The 24002-nt window shown below is 45.8% G+C and overlaps 1 protein-coding gene and 1 pseudogene across 2 annotated transcripts in view; both read right to left on the bottom strand.

Moving 5' to 3' along the window:
* Nucleotides 1–18714, bottom strand: part of LOC139050948 (zinc finger and SCAN domain-containing protein 22-like) — a 31460-nt gene extending 12746 nt beyond the window's left edge. Inside the window, exons 1-3 of one of the 2 annotated variants that reach the window (XM_070527837.1) lie at nt 18557–18714; nt 16345–16452; nt 11206–11310 (exon numbers count right to left, since the gene is read on the bottom strand). In XM_070527837.1, coding sequence (XP_070383938.1) covers nt 11206–11310; nt 16345–16452; nt 18557–18605 — 262 coding nt within the window. In that variant the 5' untranslated portion in view covers nt 18606–18714. Of the gene's footprint in view, nt 1–11205; nt 11311–16344; nt 16453–17967; nt 18454–18556 lie in introns of those variants that run through there. The other variant, XM_070527838.1, reaches the window with a different exon arrangement.
* Nucleotides 1305–9164, bottom strand: LOC139050803 (uncharacterized; annotated as a pseudogene).
* Nucleotides 18715–24002: the final 5288 nt, after the last annotated feature.

Below are 24002 nucleotides of genomic sequence, written 5' to 3'. Positions count from 1 at the left end.
ATAAAATAAAAACTTGATAAATTCAGTGTTTTTATACGGAAAAAGAAAAGTAAAAATAAATAAACTGGCGGATCCCCATCATATGTGGGAATTGGTACAGCCTTCTTAGTTCTTTAAAGGGCCCCTCACTACGCCATATAGCAAATTTTGCTTGTTATGGTTGTTAAGTTGTTACGTGCCCTGTAAGAAGTTTCCTACTGGAAATTTTTTTTTCTAATTAGCTTATTAATAGGAGAGATGAAGATGTTTCAAGTACTGCAAGCCAATGATTTCAGGTCAGTGTCACTGCCAACATAGACATTCTCTCCGCATTCCCCGTCTAGCCTCCGTAAGCAGAGTTCCTTCGCTGTGTTCTCCCATACTGGAGCTAGAGGATCATGTGACAAATACGTCACAGGCTCCACCTTCTCAATTTCTCTCTTGCTCTCACATTTTGCACGAATGGTGTACTTCCTGTGAAGGTCTCATGCACAAGCTGTTGCATTTGTCTCATATCACACAGCAGATGATTTTGAACGTTCCGCACGAGAACACCTGATTAGTAGCAGTATAAGTCAGCGCCACAATCAAGAGCACTGAAGCAGGCACGAGAAGATGAACGAGCATGACTGCGGCACTGGAACACTGCAACAAATGACACAGTTTCGTTCTCCAGGCGAGCAAACTGCACGACGTGGAACACGCAGATGAAACAGAAGTGCATCTCCCTTGCTATGGTATGAAGTAATACAAAAACATGCAGGCATTTGTTTTGTATGGTTTATTATTTCTTTAAACTTTAATTGGTTTAGTGAAGCAACAGATTAAGCAAATAACTGATGTCGCCTTGAACAACTCTCGAAGACATGTGTCACAATGAGTGACGTCCCAGCACCGCCATGCACATAGGCGCAAGTGCAATTGACATCAAATCTCCAAATAGGAGTGCGGTGCCCGCGAGGAGAAGGGCAAACACCATTGGGTTTGAAATTTAAACTCTTCCCACACTGCGTAAGGATGTAATGCTTAGCAGACACGATCATCAGCTGCATTGTATACACTGAACTTGTAAGCTCAAAATGGCTCGCTTAATGTACAGACTGGTCCCATTTTGTTCCCTTAACTTCTTCCTTCACATTATGATGCTTCTGATGCTGACTTCTTCACATTGCCTAGTTTTTGCATTATGTGCCTCATGATGGCACCAGGTAAGACGTGTGAAAGAACAAAGTACTCATATCATCATGAAAGCCGTGAAGCGCAGCAAAGTTTTGTATTTTTATGTTCTTTCATGGGCTTGGACAGTTGTCTGTTGTTTTCTTCTATCAGTGCGTCTGCCACAACATGGTGGCAGCAACGCTACATGAGTGGCTTACATATGCTCGTATGCTGACCAAGTATGCGTGCACCCCTGTTCTGCAGGGGAAAAAAAAAACACAGAGCCTGAACATATAATGTCAGCTCACAAGCATCTCTAAAGCACATTGATCTGTCAGGGTGTCTACCAAGTTGACATTTCCAAATTCCCTGAGTTTTCCAGGTTTTCCCTGATTGGTTTTGCTAAATTCCCTGAGTGGCACTGAACTTTGTTTTATGTCGAGACGGGCTGACACCACGTCGCCCGATGCAGTCACTCTCTAATCATCATCATCATCAGCAGCAGCAGCAGCAGCCTGGTTACGCCCACTGCAGGGCAAAGGCCTCTCCCATATTTCTCCAACAACCCCGGTCATGTACTAATTGTGGCCATGCCGTCCCTGCAAACTTCTTAATCTCATCCGCCCACCTAACTTTCTGCCGCCCCCTGCTACGCTTCCCTTCCCTTGGGATCCAGTCCGTAACCCTTAATGACCATCGGTTATCTTCCCTCCTCATTACATGTCCTACCCATGCCCATTTCTTTTTCTTGATTTCAACTAAGATGTCATTAACTCGCGTTTGTTCCCTCACCCAATCTGCTCTTTTCTTATCCCTTAACGTTACACCTACCATTCTTCTTTCCATAGCTCGTTGTGTCGTCCTTAATTTGAGTAGTACCCTTTTCGTAAGCCTCCAGGTTTCTGCCCCATAAGTGAGTACTGGTAAGACACAGCTATTATATACTTTTCTCTTGAGGGATAATGGCAACCTGCTGTTCATGATTTGGGAATGCCTGCCAAACGCACCCCAGCCCATTCTTATTCTTCTGATTATTTCCGTCTCATGATCCGGATCCGCCGTCAATACCTGTCCTAAGTAGATGTATTCCCTTACGACTTCCAGTGTCTCGCTGCCTATTGTAAATTGCTGTTGTCTCCCGAGACTGTTAAGCATTACTTTAGTTTTCTGCAGATTAATTTTTAGACCCACTCGTCTGCTTTGCCTCTCCAGGTCAGTGAGCATGCATTGCAATTCGTCCCCTGAGTTACTAAACAAGGCAATATCATCAGCGAATCGCAAGTTACTAAGGTATTCTCCATCAACTTTTATCCCCAATTCTTCCCAATCCAGGTCTCTGAATACCTCCTGTAAACACGCTGTGAATAGCATTGGAGATATCGTATCTCCCTGCCTGACGCCTTTCTTTATTGTAATTTTGTTGCTTGCTTTATGGAGGACTACGGTGGCTGTGGAGCCACTATAGATATCTTCCAATATTTTTACATATGGCTCATCTACACCCTGATTCCGTAATGCCTCCACGACTGCTGAGGTTTCGACTGAATCAAACGCCTTCTCGTAATCAATGAAAGCTATATATAAGGGTTGGTTATATTCTGCACATTTCTCTATCACTTGATTGATAGTGTGAATATGGTCTATTGTTGAGCAGCCTTTACGGAATCCTGCCTGGTCCTTTGGTTGACAGAAGTCTAGGGTGTTGCTGATTCTATTTGCAATTACTTTAGTAAATACTTTGTAGGCAACGGACAGTAAGCTGATCGGTCTATAATTTTTCAAGTCTTTGGCGTCCCCTTTCTTATGGAATAGGATTATGTTAGCGTTCTTCCAAGATTCCGGTACGCTCGAGGTCATGAGGCATTGCGTATACAGGGTGGCCAGCTTCTCTAGAACAATCTGTCCACCATCCTTCAACAAATCTGCTGTTACCTGATCCTCCCCAGCTGCCTTCCCCCTTTGTATATCTCCTAAGGCTTTCTTTACTTCTTCCGGCGTTACCTTCGGGATTTCAAATTCCTCTAGACTATTTTCTCTTCCATTATCGTCGTGGGTGCCACTGGTACTGTATAAATCTCTTTAGAACTCCTCAGCCACTTCAACTATCTCATCCATATTAGTAATGATGTTGCCGGCTTTGTCTCTTAACGCATACATCTAATTCTTGCCAATTCCTAGTTTCTTCTTCACTGTTTTTAGGCTTCCTCCGTTCCTGAGAGCATGTTCAATTCTATCCATATTATACTTCCTTATGTCAGCTGTCTTACGCTTGTTGATTAACTTCGAAAGTTCTGCCAGTTCTATTCTAGCTGTAGGGTTAGATGCTTTCATATATTGGCGTATCTTGATCAGATCTTTCGTCTCCTGTGATAGTTTGCTGGTATCCTGCCTAACGGAGTTACCACCGACTTCCATTGCACACTCCTTAATGATGTCCACAAGATTGTCGTTCATTGCTTCAACACTAAGGTCCTCTTCCTGAGTTAAAGCTGAATACCTGTTCTGTAGCTTGATCTGGAATTCCTCTATTTTCCCTCTTACTGCTAACTCATTGATCGGCTTCTTATGTACCAGTTTCTTCCGTTCCCTCCTCAGGTCTAGGTTAATTCGAGTTCTTACCATCCTGTGGTCACTGCAGCGCACCTTGCCGAGCACGTCCACATCTTGTATGATGCCAGGGTTAGCGCAGAGTATGAAGTCTATTTCATTTCTAGTCTCGCCGTTCGGGCTCCTCCACGTCCATTTTCGGCTATCCCGCTTGCGGAAGAAGGTATTCATTATCCTCATATTATTCTGTTCCGCAAACTCTACTAATAACTCTCCCCTGCTATTCCTAATGCCTATGCCATATTCCCCCACTGCCTTGTCTCCAGCCTGCTTCTTGCCTACCTTGGCATTAAAGTCGCCCATTAGTATAGTGTATTTAGTTTTCACTCCACCCAGTGCCGATTCCACGTCTTCATAGAAGCTTTCGACTTCCTGGTCATCATGACTTGATGTAGGAGCGTAGACCTGTACAATCTTCATATTGTACCTCTTATTAAGTTTCACAACAAGACCTGCTACCCTCTCGTTAATGCTATAGAATTCCTGTATGTTACCAGCTATATTCTTATTAACCAGGAATCCGACTCCTAGTTCTCCTCTCTCCGCTAAGCCCCGGTAGCAAAGGACATGCCCGCTATTTAGCACTGTATATGCTTCTTTTGGCCTCCTAACTTCACTGAGCCCTATTATATCCCATTTACTGCCCTCTAATTCCTCCAATAGCACTGCTAGACTCGCCTCACTAGATAACGTTCTAGCATTAAACGTTGCCAGGTTCATATTCCAATGGCGGCCTGTCCGGAGCCAGTGATTCTTAGCACCCTCTGCAGCGTCGCAGGTCTGACCGCCACCGTGGTCAGTTGCTTCGCAGCTGCTGGGGACTGAGGGCCGGGGTTTGATTGTTGTGTTCATAGGAGGTTGTGGCCAGGTACTGCACCAGGGTGGCCAATCCTGCTCTGGTGAGGGAGTGCGTTACCGGTTCTGGTCACCGGGATCAGGCCACACTCCAGGCCTGTTTGTGCAATTTTATCAACACGCGGATTCTTTTTTTTTTTCTAATCCGGTGGAAAATTGCCGGCACCGGGATTCGAACCACGGACCTCTTGCACGCGAGGCGGGTGTTCTACCTCTACGCCACCGCTGCACCCACTCTCTAATAAGCATGTTAAAAGAAAGTTGCAGCTTCACCCGAAAGGCGAAGCATCGATCGCGATAGCAAACTAGTGGACAGCTATACGAAGTAAGGCTAGTAGTTTTATTGGCCATATAAGTTTGTAACATTTACTTACTAACTAAATTAACAAGCATGGTGTCACGCATGCAGAAGCAACTGTGAGCACATCTCACTTGATGACCACGGAAAATCGCTGTCACAACGGTGGAGTGAGGAAGCGCGGCAGCAGCAATGAGCGAATTGACTTTCGTGCTGCCTCTCGCTTCAACGCGAACTAAGCGTGGTAAACAGCGCACGGCGGACCCTGTCCCCGTCGCAGATGGCTTTCAAGATACAGCGGCCCGGTCATGCGTGCGCAGCCGCCCGAAGTAGAACGCCCCCTTCCCCTCACCGCCACCACCGTTACCCACGAGACTGAGGGATCGCCATCCGTTTGTGCGCAGGCGCGAGTAACAGCGGGCGTGAGAGAGACAATCTGGGGGTTTTTGCTCCTAGAAAATACGACTCTGCCCAGGCACTACGGATGAGGTTTCTTGGCGCGTGTTGTATTCGTTTGTCCCTAGACATGCCGGCTTTGCGGAGTGCGGAGTCCGCGGGCTGCCCGCGCGGTGAAGCAGTGGGCACGGACGCCCCATACCAATGGTGATCGCTGTTTCTGAAGGGGCAAGGTTGTATAAGTCGCGGGTCGCTTTTTTCGTCGCGACGATAGATGGGATTTTTTGACAAGCACTTCTCCAGGAGCGCACATGTAACCGGCAAACGGAGGACTCAGGAGAGCTCCTTAGGTGATAATAAAGCAGACAGCGTAGGATCTCCAGGGCACCCAATGGGTAGCTGGGGGATCCAAGCTGGAAGCAAGGCGCCCCGTGGGTTGGTGCCGCGGAGGCCGAAGCGTGCCAAGGGTTGTTCGCATAAAAAAGTGGCTGTCCGCGATAGAGGACATCCCATGTTATACACCCCAGGTACGCGCAGGCGTCAGTGAGCCCCAACCCACGGACCAGTCCGGGTTCTAGCGTTGGTATCCTGGAAGTGTCGCCAATAATGCGAAATAATGACACGCTGTTACAATTAGTAAAGCAGACGATTGAATAAACATAATTACCTCCAGCCGTCAACTTGTGACGCTAAGCCCGAGCACACCCGCGCCCCACGTACGACTTTTGCAACACCAGTCAGAACTTTGCCTCTGAAGGTACATCGGACAGACATTCTCGCGCCTGCGGCGCTGAGTCAGTCCTCGTCACCGGCGGCCTTTCAGCCACTTGCGCTCAACTGACTGAGCACGAGCGCCGCAGCCGCGAGACAGCATGTCCGAGACAGCGGTCGCCACATCGGGCGTCAGTGCCCGCTGCTACACCTATTTTACCGCGCCGGCAGCCAGCGTCCGTGCGTTAACAAACTCGACTCCGCAATGCCGGCACGCCTAGGGACAAACGCCTACACATATGCGCTAAGAAACCTCCTCCGTAGTGCCTAGGCAGAGTCATATATTCAAGGAGCAGAAGCACCCAGACCTTCTCTCTCACGCCCGCTCTTACTGGCGCCTGAACACAAACGGAAGTCGATCCCTCAAATGAGCGTCTCGTCCATTCCCCTGGTGCCTTGCCCGCGACGGTGCACTTCCTCGCCGCTTTCCTCCGTCGAGTGCGCGAGATTGAGCCGCTGTCTACGGCTCACCCGCGTAGGCTTTCACCCGCACATACAGCATGCGGGGCACGCCGACGATTTTATCGCCCTTGGACTTTATACGGAGACTCACGGCGATGGCGACGGTAAAAACGCACCTGGAGTGTCTATATAATTGCTACTGCAATTATAAAAACACTTAATCTAGTTTGAATAGTAAGGTGTAATGTTTACTTCATTTAAAAAGAAAACAGAAGGGTTAGTAAAATGCAGAGCAAGTAAAATATTCTCGATAAAAAAATGGTAAAGCCCTTTGCAAATTGAGTCGAATATTGTCAAATACGAATAAAAAGGAGGCGCACACAGAAGCAAATATTTTTCAAAGTGAGCTATTTTTATTAAGTGATAGCAACCATCTTGGTTGGAGGCCCGAACTTTCTCACAAGTGATTCTCTCTCACCAGCTACAAAGTCAACGTCAACCGTCCTGATATACGCTCAGCTCGCGCACAACGCCCCAGTGTTGCGTTTCACTGTTTTAGAGAGTTTATTTCAGTTTGAATCAGGGACACCTGCATCTCGGCGTCAGCCAACACTTTCTGTTTTTTTAGCTCGAGCTGCTTCAAAGATGCGGCGACACGCTTCCTTTCTCGTTCGTTCTTGAGTGCGTCGGCCCTTTCTGTTTTCGTTCTTTCTAGCTCCTCCTTCCAGCGTGCGTTCGCCCCACGGACCATTTGACGCATTCTCTTAGTCACTTCTACGCTGGCAACTCCTCCAGCCGATGACACGGAGTCAAAGACGATTCGTTGGGCGACCAGAGATTGTTCCTTCTGATTTTCGACAAGACAGCCCTTGTTAACAGAAAATCCCCCGCTCCACAGATGCATTTCCGTGCGAAAGAGATAGAATCATCTTGGCAAAAGTGAGTAGTTCCTTGTGTGAACCACAGATGCCTGCCCAAAGGGTATCCAGCCGATCCGTGCTCCTGTTAAAATTTTTCAACGCTGCTTGCGCCGAGGCTAAGGAGCACACATGCTTGTAGGACCGCATTGCCCGATCAGCTTCTGCTCCGGTCATCCATTGGTGTTCCATCGCAACTTCGAGTGCATCAGTGAAACGCCTTTCCCCAAGCTCCGGAATCAGGGCGCACGCGGGATTCAGAGAGGACGATCTCCTCGTCAGCTTAAATTTCAACGGCGACCTTTCCGCGATTTTTTTGGCGCAGTTCTTTATGAAAGCGGTGCAGTCCCTTCTGAACTCAAAAATAGTACCATCTGAAAGTTTGGGGGCCTTTCGGAGCGCATTCTTCGTAGCAAAGCCAAGGTCGATCTTGGGCGTCGCAAGAACGTTCGCATGCTGGTCCATGTCAACCTTTATCAACTTCAACGGACTGTCCACTGCCATCATCACTTCTTTCTTCACTATTCTACTCATTAGTGATCGCAGAAGATTTTCCAATGCTGTACCAAGAAATGGAAGCATAGGCGAATCCGTCTGGAACTGAGCCAGGAACGGCTGCAATTCTTCCGCGATACAAAGCATAAAAGTTAGCTTTGCAGACAACAGAAGATCTTGGATGGATGTTTCGACGACGCCGTAACTGGCGCTGGTCGGTCGCTTAATCTCGTTTCGACACGACTCAACGTACACCTTTAGGTAAGGCAGGACCTCAAGAGCCCTCGAAATTACTCGAACATTTTCAAGCCATCGCACAGAGCAAAACTTCAAAGGGTAAACGTTGCTCCCGGTAATGCGTGCGTATTCAGCACGTCGGGCAGGTACGCATTTAAATAAATTGTACATAGCCCGGAGAAATTCCACAAGTTGCCATCCTGTTGCCGCGTGTCCGGTTTTGAACGCGCCGTTCACCACATGAAGGCCACAGCTTCCAACGTCGAGAATTTGGCGGCCGTCATTGGATTCACACAGTTCTTGCTTGATCTCACGGAGAAACTTCATGTTGACGTTTGGCCCGTCCATTGATATCTGAAGAATTTTCGAACGTGAGTCCATCAGTGGCACTTTTAAATGCGGACACCAATTCTTCAGCTCGCGTGCGCCCAAGAAAGCATGACGTCAGGTAGCGTGTTTTCACGCTTCCCTCTGCATCCGACCAAAAGCGAACCAACACGTCCATTTGCTCCTTCTGTGCAACTTTGTTTAACGATTCGTCAAACGCTAAGACGAGGTAGGAGGCTTGGTTCAATTCCGACACGAGGCTCTCTCTAAAGAAAGGTGCGAGGCCATAGACAATAGTATATCCCACCTTATCTTTGCCTAGCTGCACTTTCTTGGCAGTAGCTGATGATGGGAACATCAACGGGAACAGAGAAGCTGATGCCGCGGCAGCACGGAATGATGTGTGCGTCATGACAGCATTGAGACACCACATCACCTCAGCATTTATCACTTCTGTGTCACGTTGAAAAATATCCTTTGCCGCACGCTCGGGTTGGATGTCCGTAGCTGTGGTTGAAGAAGATGAAGGCAGCGCAGAACCTGACGCCACTGGCCCAGCTTTGGTCACAACAGCGCCCGACGGTTCACTTGCTGGCGGCGGAAGAAACGAAGCTACAGAAGGTGTCCTGGCTCCGTTTGCAGCAAGTCGGTGCTTCTTACTTACAGCTTGACTTGTCAGCGCTCTTCTTCCCATGTTGCTCAGCGAAAGCTGCTTTCTGCATAGCGTACAGTACGCCGCGTTCGCGTTATTTTCAACGGGCCTAACCCAGGTGGCAAACTCACAATGTTTCGGATTCGTCCAGTCCTGGACGAAAGTACACTTGGATGCGCTCATACCGAACAAAGCTTGCCCGCTGCACCACTGCTGTAACTAAACCAAGTCGGGTCAGAACGGGGTCACTAAAACTTAAAAAATGCGACACGATTCCATACTTTGTATCTCTGCCAGCGTCGGCCGCTCGCGGCAGCGTTATGGCAGGGCGCGAAGCTATAGTCGCCCTCTGCTTTGCCGCCTGCGTCCCGCGCGTGCCACCCCTCAAGGTAGAAATGGACGCTTCCATCAAAGCATTGCGCAGGAAAAGTCCGTTTAAGACTCATACTGGAAAGCGGAAGCGTAGCGACAACTTTCTGTGGCTCTGCAGGGAAAGCTACGGAGGCAAAGCGCGCGCAAGTGAGCCCTTCTGAAGAGTCCCGCGTTTTCATCCACGTTAGTTTAAGCTGGGGAAGAGAAAACACACATCTTATTAAAAACAGTTAAATAAAACAAAACACACCACTGAACGTAAAAGGTTGCTTATTTTGCGGCTTTTCCCTTCCCCGTCTGGACAAAAGGGAACCGCCGCTCGTGGAAGCAGCGTCGATTCAGCGTCTTCTCCGAGCAACCGAAAGCACTGTCAAGCGCTGACGGACTAGTTGGCGCGGTAACACATGGGCAGAAGCTCCGCCCCCGTAGAAAGTTGTCCGCGAGTTTACAGTCTCGCTCGCAACGCTTTCTGCCGCCTCGCTGGAGCTTTCTCGGCTGGGAAACAACAAGCGGAGGGGGGGGGGGGACGCCGCCGACCGTCGAAAAACTTGATTGCGAGCCTTACGAAGCCCGTTCTCTGCAGTACGCGGCGCCGGGAAGTGTCCGCCTAATTTTGACTCGCTTAGAAATTTGAAGCGCTGCGCTTTTTGCCGCTTTCCTGGCACGTTCTCTAGAAAGTACAGTGCGGGAGCCCGGTGATGGCTGTGGAGAAAACGCGCTTCGTACGAATCGTATAAAGTGCGTCCTGTCTGTTACTCGAGCCAGCATTACTGCGACTTTTCCCTGAGAAAGGCACAAATTCCCTGAGTTTTTCCAGACTATACAAATTCCCTGAGAATTCCCGGTTTTCCCGGTTTTCCCGGTTGGTAGACACCCTGTCTGTTAATGGAATGGTGAATTTTAGGTGACAGATTCCTTCATTTATTTCATTTTCTTTAATTTAGCCATTCAGTATGTGCCAAGGAGGTGCGACTGTCCTCGGCCAATCAAGCAGAATAGGCGTGTCCCCCAGTAAGTACAGAATTCCTTAATGTTGCTTGATATGTGTCGTACTTTTCTGCGCATACACCTGTCATTACCATTGCTCCCTCGACAAGCATCATACATTGTGTCCATCCTTGCGACATCATTGCATACACGTTTCACACTATATAACCGTCCAATTTGAAATTTGTGTTCTAGCACAGCTCCTGAGCAATGTAGCGCATAAAAATAAGCGTACAAACTGCATTGACAATAATGTTGTGACTTTTGTGGGAATAAACATAAACATTCCATGAGATTACATGTTGCATAGTGTGAAAGTTAACGAAATTGCATGCATTGTCGTTAGTTGTAAAGCATCTTATTAACCTTTACTGTAAAAAACTGCAATAGAACATAAATAGTTTTCTGTGCCATTGACAGGTTTGGTCAGGGCACTAGTATTTTCTTTCCATAAAATGTTCCAAGTCCAGTCGGCTTAGTGCAGTCCGTAAATAGATCTGTTAGATGTCACATTGAGGGCAAGTGAACAAGAGTTGTTTGATAGTTTCTTCAAACCCACAAGTACCGCAAATTCATTTATTGGCAATTCCAAGAAGGAAAGAATAAGTGTTTGTAAATGCTACACCCAGCCATAGGGGGTACAGCTATGTTGAACTGCTGCGACAGAGGCTTGTCGATGTGATTAGCAGAAACAATTAGCATGCCATTTTTTTGCTATGAGGCTTCTGAGGCTTGGCTCAAGCAGTACTTACGAGAAGGGGCAAACAGTGAAGGGTCGCAGGAGCCCTCGGCTGCAAGGTCGACCTCCTCCATTTTACACTTGGGAGAGCAGGGCCCGACATCACCCTCGCTCAAGTCTGCACCAACAAATGAAACAAACTTGCAGACACATCACAGTAAACGAGGAGGTTTTTTTTTAAAGCAAAGCAGACGGCCACAAAAGGAACACACACATGCAGGTTGGATTGCCCTACCTATGTGTCTGTTCCGTTCGTGGTCGTCAGTTTCATGCAGGAGCCTTTTTGTTTATTGCCATTTTACTTTACTCTCTTAAGGACCCTGAATGAAAGGAGAATTGTATATGGGGTGGGTACATATTTTATACAGATACTGTCTTGCAAACACTGAATACACATTTTCTTGCAATACAACACTCTTCTGGAGAGAAGGCAATATTTTTTAACTGCGATCAACCACGAAATTTTGCCGACAATGTCACCTTACATTTCTCTTCCACATAAGCACGTTGGTGTGAGCAGTGGGCCAGCGTTCAAAAGTGAAAGTAGGATGACAAATTTTTTTTTTTCGCATTAATACATGCTCACACTAACTTCACCCACAATTCCCAGGCGCAATGTGGCCAGGAATAAAATACATAATCTTAATCCACAGCAGACCCCATCAGAATTCAGGTCATACACTGTATGTTAAGGCAAAACCTAGGAACCATTAGGAGACCTGCCAATCTTAAAACATCAAAAATTTTGCTCTTAAAGCAAAAAAATAAAAGACTTAAATTTGGTGAAATATGCTATAAAGTGTTTTATTACTCATACATACACTGTTTATTGAAAAAGAATCAGCTGACTTTGTTCTGTAGAGATGCTGCGAAAAAGCACGCTGCTCTATATTCACAGCTAAAATGATTTGCATCATAGAAAAACGGAAATGTTCAAGATGTTCTACATGAAATATTCAAGTAATGGCAGTAAAAGGTTCAGCTGCTATTTTAGTAGCGCCACGGCTGCCAGTATGTCTGATATCGAGTGGCTATGACAAGTGTTGATGTATGGCCTTGTTGGCAAGACGCAAGCGCTTGTTTGTGTCCCCTAACCTTGTTCTCATGATGTACGAACTGCTCGAGCGCACGATCGTACGCGCCGCGACGGCAGCGGTCTTTCGACATGCCGCCGAACGGCGGGCCTCCTGCAATCTTTGTTGACTGCATGCCGCTAAACTGATGCAATGCATGTGAGCTCGCGCGTACGTGCGAATCGCGCTGCAGCGCGAGCTCGTGCGCTGCTCGCTTGATGTAGCTTTTAATGACAGCGCACCGAATATCGATGTGCTGCAATCAATATTGCCTTGCTGCGCTGCTTCAACGTGCTGGCGTGAGATCAAGGATGAGCGCATTTAACTCTCTTAACCTGTGCTGCTCGTAGAGTAGTAGTGAATTGTCGTCGAATGAGCCCGAACATTTGTGCTCATTTGCACACACTTCACCACTTCGCATTGGTTGAATTGTTAATTGTCGCTGTGGCCGGGTCTCGAATCGTGAATTACCAGCCATGCCTGCTGCTATGTCGGTCTGCTGTCGGTACTGTAGGTGCAAAAGACCGAAATTTCGAACGCAGATAATCAAGCAAGCTTCAAGACAGGCGAAGCAGTCAGCATGGCACGAAGTTTCGCTTACTCAGTACGACGAACTGCAGCTATGCAGCGCGCCCGACGCTCCACTTCGTGAGGCCTTGAAGGAAAACGGTAGAATCTGATGTTGTGATTCAGGCCTTCTTGTTCATGGCAGCCCATGACGCAGAAGTAATGACGGTGACGCCTTTTCGAGGCTGGGCTAGGTCTCTCCGGATTTGCATCACCGATTCCTTCTGCTCCCAGCATTACGTCCCACGGCACACGGAGAGTCCGTTTTCGTTAAACTATAGGCTGCGGCGAGCTCGCAGCGTGGTCTGCGAGAAGTGACGAGCCTTTTCGCACTCGCAACAGGGCATAAAAAAAGTGCGAATCGACGCAAAACGCGGCCTAGAAACGTGCTTCGCCACAGCCAGGGCTCAATACGACCCAAGCTGGCACGACCCAGATGTCGTTTCCCGCACCGCCACCAGGCGCCGCTACTATACCTGAAACTCCAGCGCAAGATGCCCATAAGCTGGTACTTCATTCTATGACGCCAACTTCGACGCTCGTCGCAATGGACCCTGACACCGACAGATTGGCTCGCGATGGTGGGCTTAACTTCAGCGATTTGAGCACAGACGAGCGCGACCTGCTGCTGAGGGCTCGCACTGCCGCCGTCGTTGCGTACTACGACGGCGGCCACGGCTCTCCGGAGCGGTAAAGCAACGAGGGCTTCCCACGACATCACATGGACGTGGCATTCTCGCTGCTTGTTCCAAATGAAAGTTTCGCGAGCCAGCAGAACCCTCACAGCACGACGCGATAACGAAACTACTGAAACTCCAATGCGTGCGCGGCGCAGAGTCGAGCGAAAACGAAACCTTTCCAACACCCATATTACTGAAGGGTAACGTCAAAATGTTATTTTTTCTTAGAATCGAATAGACGTAGACGAGTAGCATTTTTTCCATCTTATAATCGAATGAAATGATATTTTTAATACGATAGTTGAGTATTAGTAACAAAAATTATGAGGAGTGCTTTCGTCATCGGGCTAGTACCGGAATGTCGCTGAGGGGTCTCAAATCGTGTCATGCATTTACATCAATTTCTCGGTTACTAAAGCTCTGTTCGCGATTATATTGATGCCTTAGACGTTCTAGAACATTGCTCTACCACTTTAACTTGAGTTTCTGGTAACCTTTAGTGTCCCTTTAAGGAGACAGCGATGAAGAGCTCATTGATAACAATGAAAACGATGAGCTTAGCAACGCGAACGGCAAGCGAACTGGGACAATTCTGCGGCTGCCGCCATATACTTGTAATAAATGCTTATTTGTCTTTGTGGCTGTTTACTGCATCTCATGTGGCTTGCATTGGAGCAAAATTTTTTCTGTGAATTTCCAAATTTATGGGGTCGGCTTAGACACGAATAAACACAGCATATTGGCCTCCTACAGAGGTTAGTTTTGGCCTAAATTCAATACAAATGAAAAGTCAAAATTACTGGCATCAACAGAACAACCATCGGCAACTTATAGAAATAATTGGGTATTTTACAATAAAATCTTAAATGTTGCCAGGTTGCATTCCACTGCAATATTTTTTTAAAGGGTTCAATAATAGCAGATATGCTATAAGTAAATAAAATGTTGCAGGATGATGATGTGTACTGAATTTTATTCCACACCAAAGTTGTAGAAATGACCAAGCAGAAGAGCTGCAGGTTGCAGCTTGTAGGGAACCTGGCCACGTAGTACACAGGACAGTTTCACAGCAGCTGAATTAAAGCACGTGGTTTACATCGTCATCATCAGCTTATAATATGTCCACTGCAGGATGAAGGCCTCTCCCTGCAATTTCCAATTACCCTGTTCAGCGCCAACCGATTACAACTAGCGCCTGCAAATTTCTTAATTTCATCAACACACTTAAGTCTTTTGCCGTCCCCGACTGCACTTCCCTTCTCTTGGCATCCATTCTGTAACCCTAATGGTCCACCGGTTATCTAACCTACACATCGCATGACCTGCCAAGCTCCAGTTTTTTCTCTTAGAGTGAATTAGAATATCGGTTATCCCCATTTGCTACCTGATCCACACCGCTCTCTTCCTATCTCTTATTGTTACGCCAGGACAGGGGTAATTGGGGATTGCAGGGAGAGGCCTTCGTCCTGCAGTGAACATAAAACAGGATGATGGTGATGATGATGAATTTTAAGCCTAACATTTTCGTTCAATCGCACTTTATGCAGTCCTTAACTTGTTTTTGAGCTTCTTTGTAAGTCTCCAAGTTTCTGCTACATATGTTAGCACCAGTAGAATACATAAATACATAAAGCATAATAAAAAGGAAAATGGACACTTCGCACTAAATGACAAAAAGAAAAGCACAGACAGATTACATAAACAGAATTATTGTGTAAACATTTTACACAGCCTTTTATAGTGGTTGCACTAAATCAACACAAGACTGGAGCCAGGCAGGAATCCAATAATTGGTCGACATGGGGAGCACGACAAGGGTACTGAGACATTTTCTCTCACCAAGCAGACAAGAAGCATTTCTGTTGCCTATTTCTGCTTGCATGTAAGTCACACCAATGAGGAAAGAATGTTAGATATTGAAACAGAAGGCGAGACAAGTGAGTTGAAGAACATTAAAGAGCAGCTGCAAGCCAATACTTTCACAAGTATGGCGGTAATTGCAACTACAATCAGTGTTCATCAAGACCGCTGGAGTTTCCTATGAAATGAGGGCTGGATCAGCTCTGCAATGAACAACCTATATAAAGAAAAACTAATTATGCCCTGGCCACATTTCTAGCTTTCATATGTATTGTGAAAGCCTCTAAACAAAGACCACTACAAGGAATTTGCCAGAAAAAGAAAGAAATTTAGCCATTCTCAACGCCAGGTTAGCGATACCCCTGCCAGCTGTCTTGCAGGAAGGTGCAGGAAGTTGATGGAAGCTCCAGTCTCCCTTTCCAACGTACAAAGAATTCGCGATGCACTTCCGAGAAGAGTTCCTGCCACCTGGATACTAGTTCAGAGTCCAGCACGGGCTCAATTTGCAAACCCAACATATAGACGAAAGCTTGATACAGTATGGCTGTACAACGCATGAACGTTTTCGTAGAGCAGCACCAAGTGTGCCCGAGGTTGACAGAGTAGCTCAGGCCATTCGACAGAGAGTAACCCCCGGTACAAATCATTTTTGTATGGACGCACACTGGAGACCCTAGAGCAAATTGCATGTGTAACACGTGGGATTCACAATGCCCTGCTTGCCGAAAGCACCGATGTGCCACTGCTGCCCCCAAACTGAAGCCTAGAACCCTCATTGGCCTGAAAGCATGACCCCCCCCCCCCCCCCCTCCCAAAAAGAAACCAACATGTGGTTTGCAGCTTGTGCATACGCAGTGGCAATGACACTATTTCTCTCTACGGGCTCGGTATTAAACAGATGTCTAAAATCAAGAAATTTCGGGCAACACAGATGTTGAAACACGACGACCACTGAATTAAGTGGGTACTTACCAATCTGGGTTGGCAGAAAGCCGCCTGAGCAGTCGACAGCACAAACGATTTCCTCAGGCTCGCGCTTTGGTGACAAGAGCCCGATGACCCCAGTAATCAGGCCAGGACCTACAAGAGAGGATAAATTTGCATACAACATTGTCATAGCACATTGTCATCGACGTCTACCACTTCCAGACATTCGTCACATAAGGTCAATTCCTTTTGCTGGTAATAGTATATAATAACATGTCCACTCGCACATTCACCTTCACCTGCAGGGGCCAGTGTCAAAGCCGCAACGATAATCAATTGCATCGAGTCATTTACATCTTTTATAAGTGGTTTTCTCTAACTTCAGAGCAGAGACACAATGGAAAAGCCATATAGCCGCATTTTCTCAGTTGCAACTCTTTCCACAGTCACTGTAATGCTTTTTCGATCTTGCATTTGTACATCTCTCTATCTGCCTTATATGTAGTATCTTCTGGGGGACAGAGAGTTGCTGTAAGCAATCCTCATGGCATTCAACAAACTTGCATGCACAATATGCTGCAGGCCTGTTCTGGCTCAGCGCTGCATGCTTGCTTAGTTTCTTAAGCCTGACATGCATTCATTTCCTTGAACGCAGAACATACCATTAGCGCACCGTGCCTGTTACAAACCTTTTTCATTTTATGGGAAAGTGTGTATATTAGACATATCAGAAACTTGCTTTGTTGCGTTATATCTCAATTTTCTTGTTTTCCCTGTCAAGCTTCTTAACAATTTTCAGAGTTATCAGAGAGGGTATATTCTCGAGAAGCTAGCTACCCTTTTGTTTAACAATTTTAACAGTCTTCTTCCAACCCTGTGATGACAACTTTGCAGCATGCAGGGATAGATTGCCCATGCTCCTTTTCAGAAGCTTTGAACAACTGAAATCGCGTCACAGTATTGCTTTGTCTCCTCTTGTCATAACAGCTTATCACAAGAAAGCCAAGGCCAGCCTGCCATAGCTGGCTCACCTTTGCAACATTTTTTTTTTCTTGCAATAAGCTGTACATCCTAGCACGTCCATATTGTCATCTCATGCTCCACGCATTACTGTGAAACTGCAGTGGATTCCAGCACGGTCGATGACCTTTGAATATTCGATTTAAACAACAACCCTTTCATCATCATGGTCCTCACCAAGCATGACGTGACGCAGCGCTCTGACGCTGCAGCCCCAATGGACAATCGCAAAGGTGGTTTTCAAGCGACATCCTCGTAGAAAATAATGCTTTCCGGAAAGCAGACTCCCTGTGGCTACAAATGCACTGCATATCATATTGACTGCAAATAAGACGGGGACAGAGGGAGAAAACACATAAACAGCACGGGCGGTGCCGTTTATGTGTTTTCTCCCTCTGTCCCCGTCTTACTTGCGGTCAATATGATATGCAGCAAATACCAACTAGGCCAATGTGAAGTTCTTCTGAAACAAATGCACTGTCTCTCAAGAGACGTGGATCCCGCTCCGCAACATTGACACCCGCTATCATGCGAGATTTCGTCTCGGTTTCAAATTCTGTGCACAGAGCACTACGGCGGGTCCAATAAGGAGCACGCATCGCGCATACGTCATCGTGATCACTAGCCAAGGCGCCCGAGTTTCCCTACATTTGACCGCGGCCGTGCTTTGACCATCCGTCATCGTCGGTCGTGCAGGGCAGGGCTGCACCGTTTGAAACGAACTGCACCGCTGTACTTTTTTTTTCACGTGACGTTTCCGCGCACTGGCCAGGCAGCAGCACCGTGTACCGAAGTCTCGCAGAATGAAGTCCAGCGAACAATACCGACACAGCTTCACGTTTGCCTACTAGATTGAAGAATCTTGCCGTGTTCGGAAACAATTACGAGCACGACGGCCTCCCCAAACATGCTCAAGCGGATTGCCACTAACATGATGTATGCACTACGAGAAGCGACTGCAGAAGCTGTCTTCTCTTGTGCCCACAAAGCACTCCCAGTCGCAGACAGCGAAGCTCTTATCAGTCGCTTTATCTGTCTGCTTGCGTCACTTGATGAATACATTACGTTTAGCTAAAGAGTAAATCAAACCGTTGCGACAAGAGCACAGACGACAGAGCGCGCGCGCACGCAAATTGAGCACGCCGAGTGCTCATGACTGTAAACGCAACACCTGCTGGTAGGTAGGAAGCTATGTGTCAGACATATGAAGTGGGTCACAGAACGTAAAATGACTTACAGTCACCATCATATTCTTCGTCACCTCTGTTATAGTCTGCCTCGTCCATGCCTTCTCTATTCTTTCATGATTCTTTATTTATTTCCCTACCGCGCAGTGCTGCCAACCTCCGAAGCGAAATCCACTAGCCCACCACCATAGCCACCACCTTCGGACACGCGCGTACACGGTCATGCGCCTAGTAACGGCCTTTCCCTAGATTTCCCTAGTTCTTGCCGACCTCTCCCCCTTTTTCTTCATTAAAATGTACTCCTCCTCCTAGTTCTTGTCAAGTCAGCGCCAATGGCGCTGTTCAGATTGGGAATCTGTAGAAATGAAATTCTGTATTATGGAAATAGCTGCACATCCAATAGGTTACATTTATTTCTAAGCTCCACCAAAATATGTACTCACTGCGCTGAAGATTAAATAACATTCTAGTGGAAGTTGCTGTGTTAACACAGTCTCCTACTTGGAGCCACATTCACAGAGGTCGTCAACACATTTGCGCATTGCTCCGCAAGCAATTAAAACTAGGTTGGAGAACAACGGAGCGCCAGCTATAACCTGGAAAACTTGAAAACAGTCGAATCTCGGTATAACGAACACAACACGGATATAACGAATTATCGGATATAACAAAATAAGTATGAAGTTTGCACATGCTTTATTTCAATGAAGTATATTCTCCTGCCATAATGCGAACTTGAAAATGTTGGAACATAGATGCACGGACCCTACATAACCACGAAAGGTGTCTGGTGTTCTTGCAACAATACAATAATAATTAGCTATCATGTGCAATAAAAAATTAATGGTGAGAGAAGTTGTCATTGTATGTCTCTTTGCCTGGCCCGTAATTCACACCTCATTCAACTTGCAGATAAGTTTATCTGCATGTTGCTCATGGTGGCAGTTGAAGGTCCATCTCTTTGCTGCAACAGTGATGACTCCTTACTTTTTACTGGCCAATATACATGCTTCTGTATGCCATTTTGTTCCTCTAGCCAGTGAAGCAAAGAACCAGGAGGGTCCTTAATTCATGACATAACCACCGACAGCTACAGGAGCAATGGCTAGAAGCTGTTGCAACAACAAATAGCTGAACTCAATTTCAAGTTACTCAGCCCAGTGAAGCCCTCATTTTCTTCAAATCAACTTTTGTCAGGATCCGCAACATGCACATGCTCATGTAAGGGCAGTTTACCAAGCTTTGTCTCCTATCCGACCGAAGGCACAGCCAAGATGAGGAGTTTCAGCAGCACAGAGGAGAGGAAACACAATTCTTCAACAGCTCCTCTGGCTAGTCTACCTTCACATGATAATGAACTATATTCGTACCCTGTATCGGCATCAAGTGCTTTGGAAGCTCACGTAACACACCTGATCAGATGACTGAGCCCATCACCATGCAACTGCCATCAGAGCGTGTTTCTACAATCAGCAGAGAAGCTAATGTGCCTGATGCAGCTCCCCGGCATGGAAAGTTGGTCACTGGGAAACTGAAAACTTTTTGAAGCGATTATGCTCCAGCTGATATGTATTAGTTTGTTTCTTTATGCCTTTATTTAACATAGACGTTTGGAGTTTCTCAGTAACTATGTACTCGTTTGATTTGAGCCATGGCTTATGCAAACTCTTGTCAATATTGTCATGTTTTGCTTTGTCACTTCAGCCTGTATTTCAACTGAATTTCAGGTCGGGCTTTTGCTGTCAGCAGAGCACTTTACGTCGGACTCTCCGGCATGAAGCAACACAAGTTCCTTCCCACACTTCTTACGACGCCGTAAAGTTCTCATGGCCCTGCTTTCGCCGACAACTACCACTCCTCCCCCGCCTTCACTTTTGCCTCTCTCTCTCTCTCTCTCTCTCTCTCTATATATATATATATATATATATATATATATATATATATATATATATATTGACCACCCCACCTGCAGTCAGTTGTTTTTCCATCCATATTGATTTCAATTAATTGATCATTTCTTTAATTCAATTAATAAGTACTAGTAATTTCTTCTATGCCGTCCTTGGTGTCTTTGCTTGTTGGCTTCTTATGATATGACAAATAAACATCCAGCAGGTGGGGCAGGAACACAAGTCTTTGCATTACGCATTGTGAATTGCGCTACTGTGGACCACTGCTGTGTGTCTGCATAGTACGCAGAGCACTCAGGGAGACGCGTTTGTTTAAGGTGTTGTTGTGCACCATCATTCATAATCTCCGAGAGGATTGAGCTTTGTCATTGCCTCAGACTGCATCATGGCAGGAGTGTTGAACGGTAATTATGGAGCTGTATGTGCCAAAACCATAATCGGAATATGAGGCACGCTGTGTGGTGGACTCTGGATTAATTTTGACACCCTAGTGTTCCAAGTTTCCAAACCCAGTGACCCAAGTTGGTCCGATGGCTGGTTTAAAATCTCATTCCCTCAGCGCAGCAGCCCAATGCACTACCCATTAGACCGCAACCCAAGTTAGTGAGAAAACAGTTCAAGACACAGACAGACACATAAGGGGCCAACAATAACACGAAGGACAACACAGGGGAGATTACTTGTACTTACTAACTGAATTAAGGAAACAATAAATTAATGGAAATGAAAGTGAATGAATAAACAACTTGCCGCAGGTGGGGAATGATCTCACGTCTTCGCATTACACGTGCAACAGACTGACAGACAGTCAGACCCAGGAAAGTGCGTGAAGTACCCTGAGAATACCAATCGCATAAAAAGGAATGGGTAACGAGTGGTTGCAGGGTGCCGTAGTCATTATCGAGGCGAGCGATAGGGTGTCTTGTCCGTCCAAACTGTATGGAGAGGGTAATAGGCTAGTGCCACCATGCTGTCACTAGGAAAAACAAACAGAGCGACAATAGGAAAGCAAGCAGAATGGGTGTGTTGAAACATATAGGCACAGGCAATAAGTGCAATAATCATAGGCACTGCTTTTATCAATGCCTTCTTTTAATTTTTAGGCTGTCAAGGTGAATCGTTTCAATCCTGGTTCCTCTTGCCCCATTTCTTTTTCATACAAGAATTCACTGAAAAGTAGTCCTAGCTGCTGCAGGAAGCCTATGCCAACCACATATTCATGCATTTATTTATTTTAAATATGCCATCCACTAGCATGACTGCTCAGTTGCGCTTTAGTCAAGCAGCCGTGGGTAAAACTAGATGTAAAATTTATTAGTTTGTATGCACCTGGGTGCCACTACGGGTTCAGTGCAACAACAGTGGTCATTGTTCAATCACCTTCAGGAAATACAGGCAGTAGGTACAATTTGTGCTCATGCTGTCCCCAATATTCATGCAACCGCAAAATGCCAAATTGCAAGCGTGCTGAGAATTCAGCCCACGTTGCCTTGTTTTGATGGACGGTACTGATCCCAAGTTTACGCTGACAATTTTGTGTTAAGGACAAGCAACACAATGTGTAACTTGGCTCCCACTTCGTTGCATTAAATAGTACTCATTTGCTAGGATTGCCTGAGAACATTAATAACAAAATTACATCCTTAAATGAGGAATCATGCTGCCCATGTAGCCGGGGAGTGGAGACAAGCATCAAGTATCTCGGTACTTTAGTCAGTTGAACGTTGCCATGTCAAAATTTGGTTATGTCAGAGCTTTGAATCACTGAAAGAATTAGGTGTTCATCTTGTCAAGATCATTTGCAGTGGCTTTGATCTTTAAAAAGAAGAAGAAGAAAAAAAAGAAAGATATGAACACTTCAAGGTGCTTCAAATTTAGCAACAGAGGAAATAGGTTAAAAGCACCAACAAACCGTATGATGCACCACACGTGTGACCAAGGCTAGAATAATGTAAATATTTTACTCGAATGGGGACCGTACCTCTTCGCACTTTAGTGGTTCAGCTGATCGTGACCAGAAAGGAATTGAGTAAAAAGATTATTACACCATACCGGTCAAGATTATGGCATAGTTGCCCCTGTTACGAGGACCCTATGGCTCCCACATATCTGGATGCAAGCGTGACAATTCCAGGTCATGCTCTGCTGGCTGTTATGCCTACATTTAAACATGCCAAAACTAAATTTTCTTTCAATTTGAAATACGACATATCTTTTTTTTTTTTGCCATTAATGGGGGTTGCCTGCAACTAGCCAATTATAAACGAGACATGTCATGGGAGCTGGCATGTATTTCCATGACAGGTGTGCGGACCCTGTCCTACATGTCCCTTCTTTTCTAGCTTGCGACGACTTTAAGCAGAAGTCATGCTTTGGACATATAGGAGACTAATCTACCCACCACAATCAATCCATGACTTCAACACGACTTGAAGATTATTAATTTATTCAAGAAGAAGCAACTGGTACTCTGTTTTCATTGTGTCAGCAAATATATGCAATTCATTTGAAGTAAAAACATACAAATTGCTACAGCATAAATCTATTCACATGAGGACAATGAAAGCACTCTCATTCAGCCAGGAAACTTGTGTCCAGCACTGAATAACAAAAAAAGTTGTAACAAAAAAAAAAGACCTTCAAATATTGCATGCACAGCAGCCGACAGCCCTTCTCTGTAGTGTTTATATTTTGAATACATCCATTTCCTTATATCACAAGCACAGAAATGTTGGCAAAAGACATTTGAAGCTGTTTACATCTTTTGTGCATGCTGCACGCAACTGTAAGACTGCCTATGCCATGTATTCGTTGAAAAACACGGGCACACATCATAAAGCAATGCATAGATGTAGATTATACATACACGTGAGAACAGGCTACGCGGTGCATAACAATTAGAATGAGTATTTTAAGAAGAAAACGTTTGCATGCAACTAGAAAGACGAAAAAAGGAAACTGACAAGAAACTGAAAAATAAAAGCACTTTCACTGCCTCATTATGTATAAAAGTTCACTCACGCCAACTCAAACGCTATTGGACCACAGATTTCCATTCTTGAGTTGTCCGTACTTAGAAGGAATTATGGTACAAGAGCTACAAGAGCAGTACTATGCATCACTTTACAATGTGGCGTTTCATTTGTGGTGCAGCATGCTAGAAAACTTGACTAAATCTTTGACAAAATATTTGTGAGTGTGGAAGCCGGTTTTGACTAGAATGCCTTTCTTTTCTATGTCAAATTTTTTACACTTGCTTGTTACATGTATGGAGTTTTGAACATATGCATCTGAGTTGCAAATTTGCGCGTTTTTCTTTTCTGTAAGTAAGTGTGCTGTTTTCTTCACTTAACACTCCATTTTTCAATCTGTGTTTCTTGCACAAGTTCACAACAGATGGAACATCAAGCGTGCGCGCACTTTGAGCAGTCATATGGCTAAGTAATGTCCGATCATCTGTCATTTCTGGCTACGCTACTCAGTCTTGAGACGCTAGAAGTCTCTATTAAGCTAATGTTTCTATTAAGTGGTTCCAAAATGAACTGAAAAACGAACTGAGCTAAAAAAAAATGTTTGTTTGTTTTAT

Source organism: Dermacentor albipictus, chromosome 10 (genome assembly GCF_038994185.2).
Source record: "Dermacentor albipictus isolate Rhodes 1998 colony chromosome 10, USDA_Dalb.pri_finalv2, whole genome shotgun sequence".
NCBI classification, from domain to species: Eukaryota; Metazoa; Arthropoda; class Arachnida; order Ixodida; family Ixodidae; genus Dermacentor; species Dermacentor albipictus.
The sequence above is the reverse complement of the archived record's forward strand: the minus strand, read 5'-3'. Positions and strand labels throughout refer to the sequence as shown.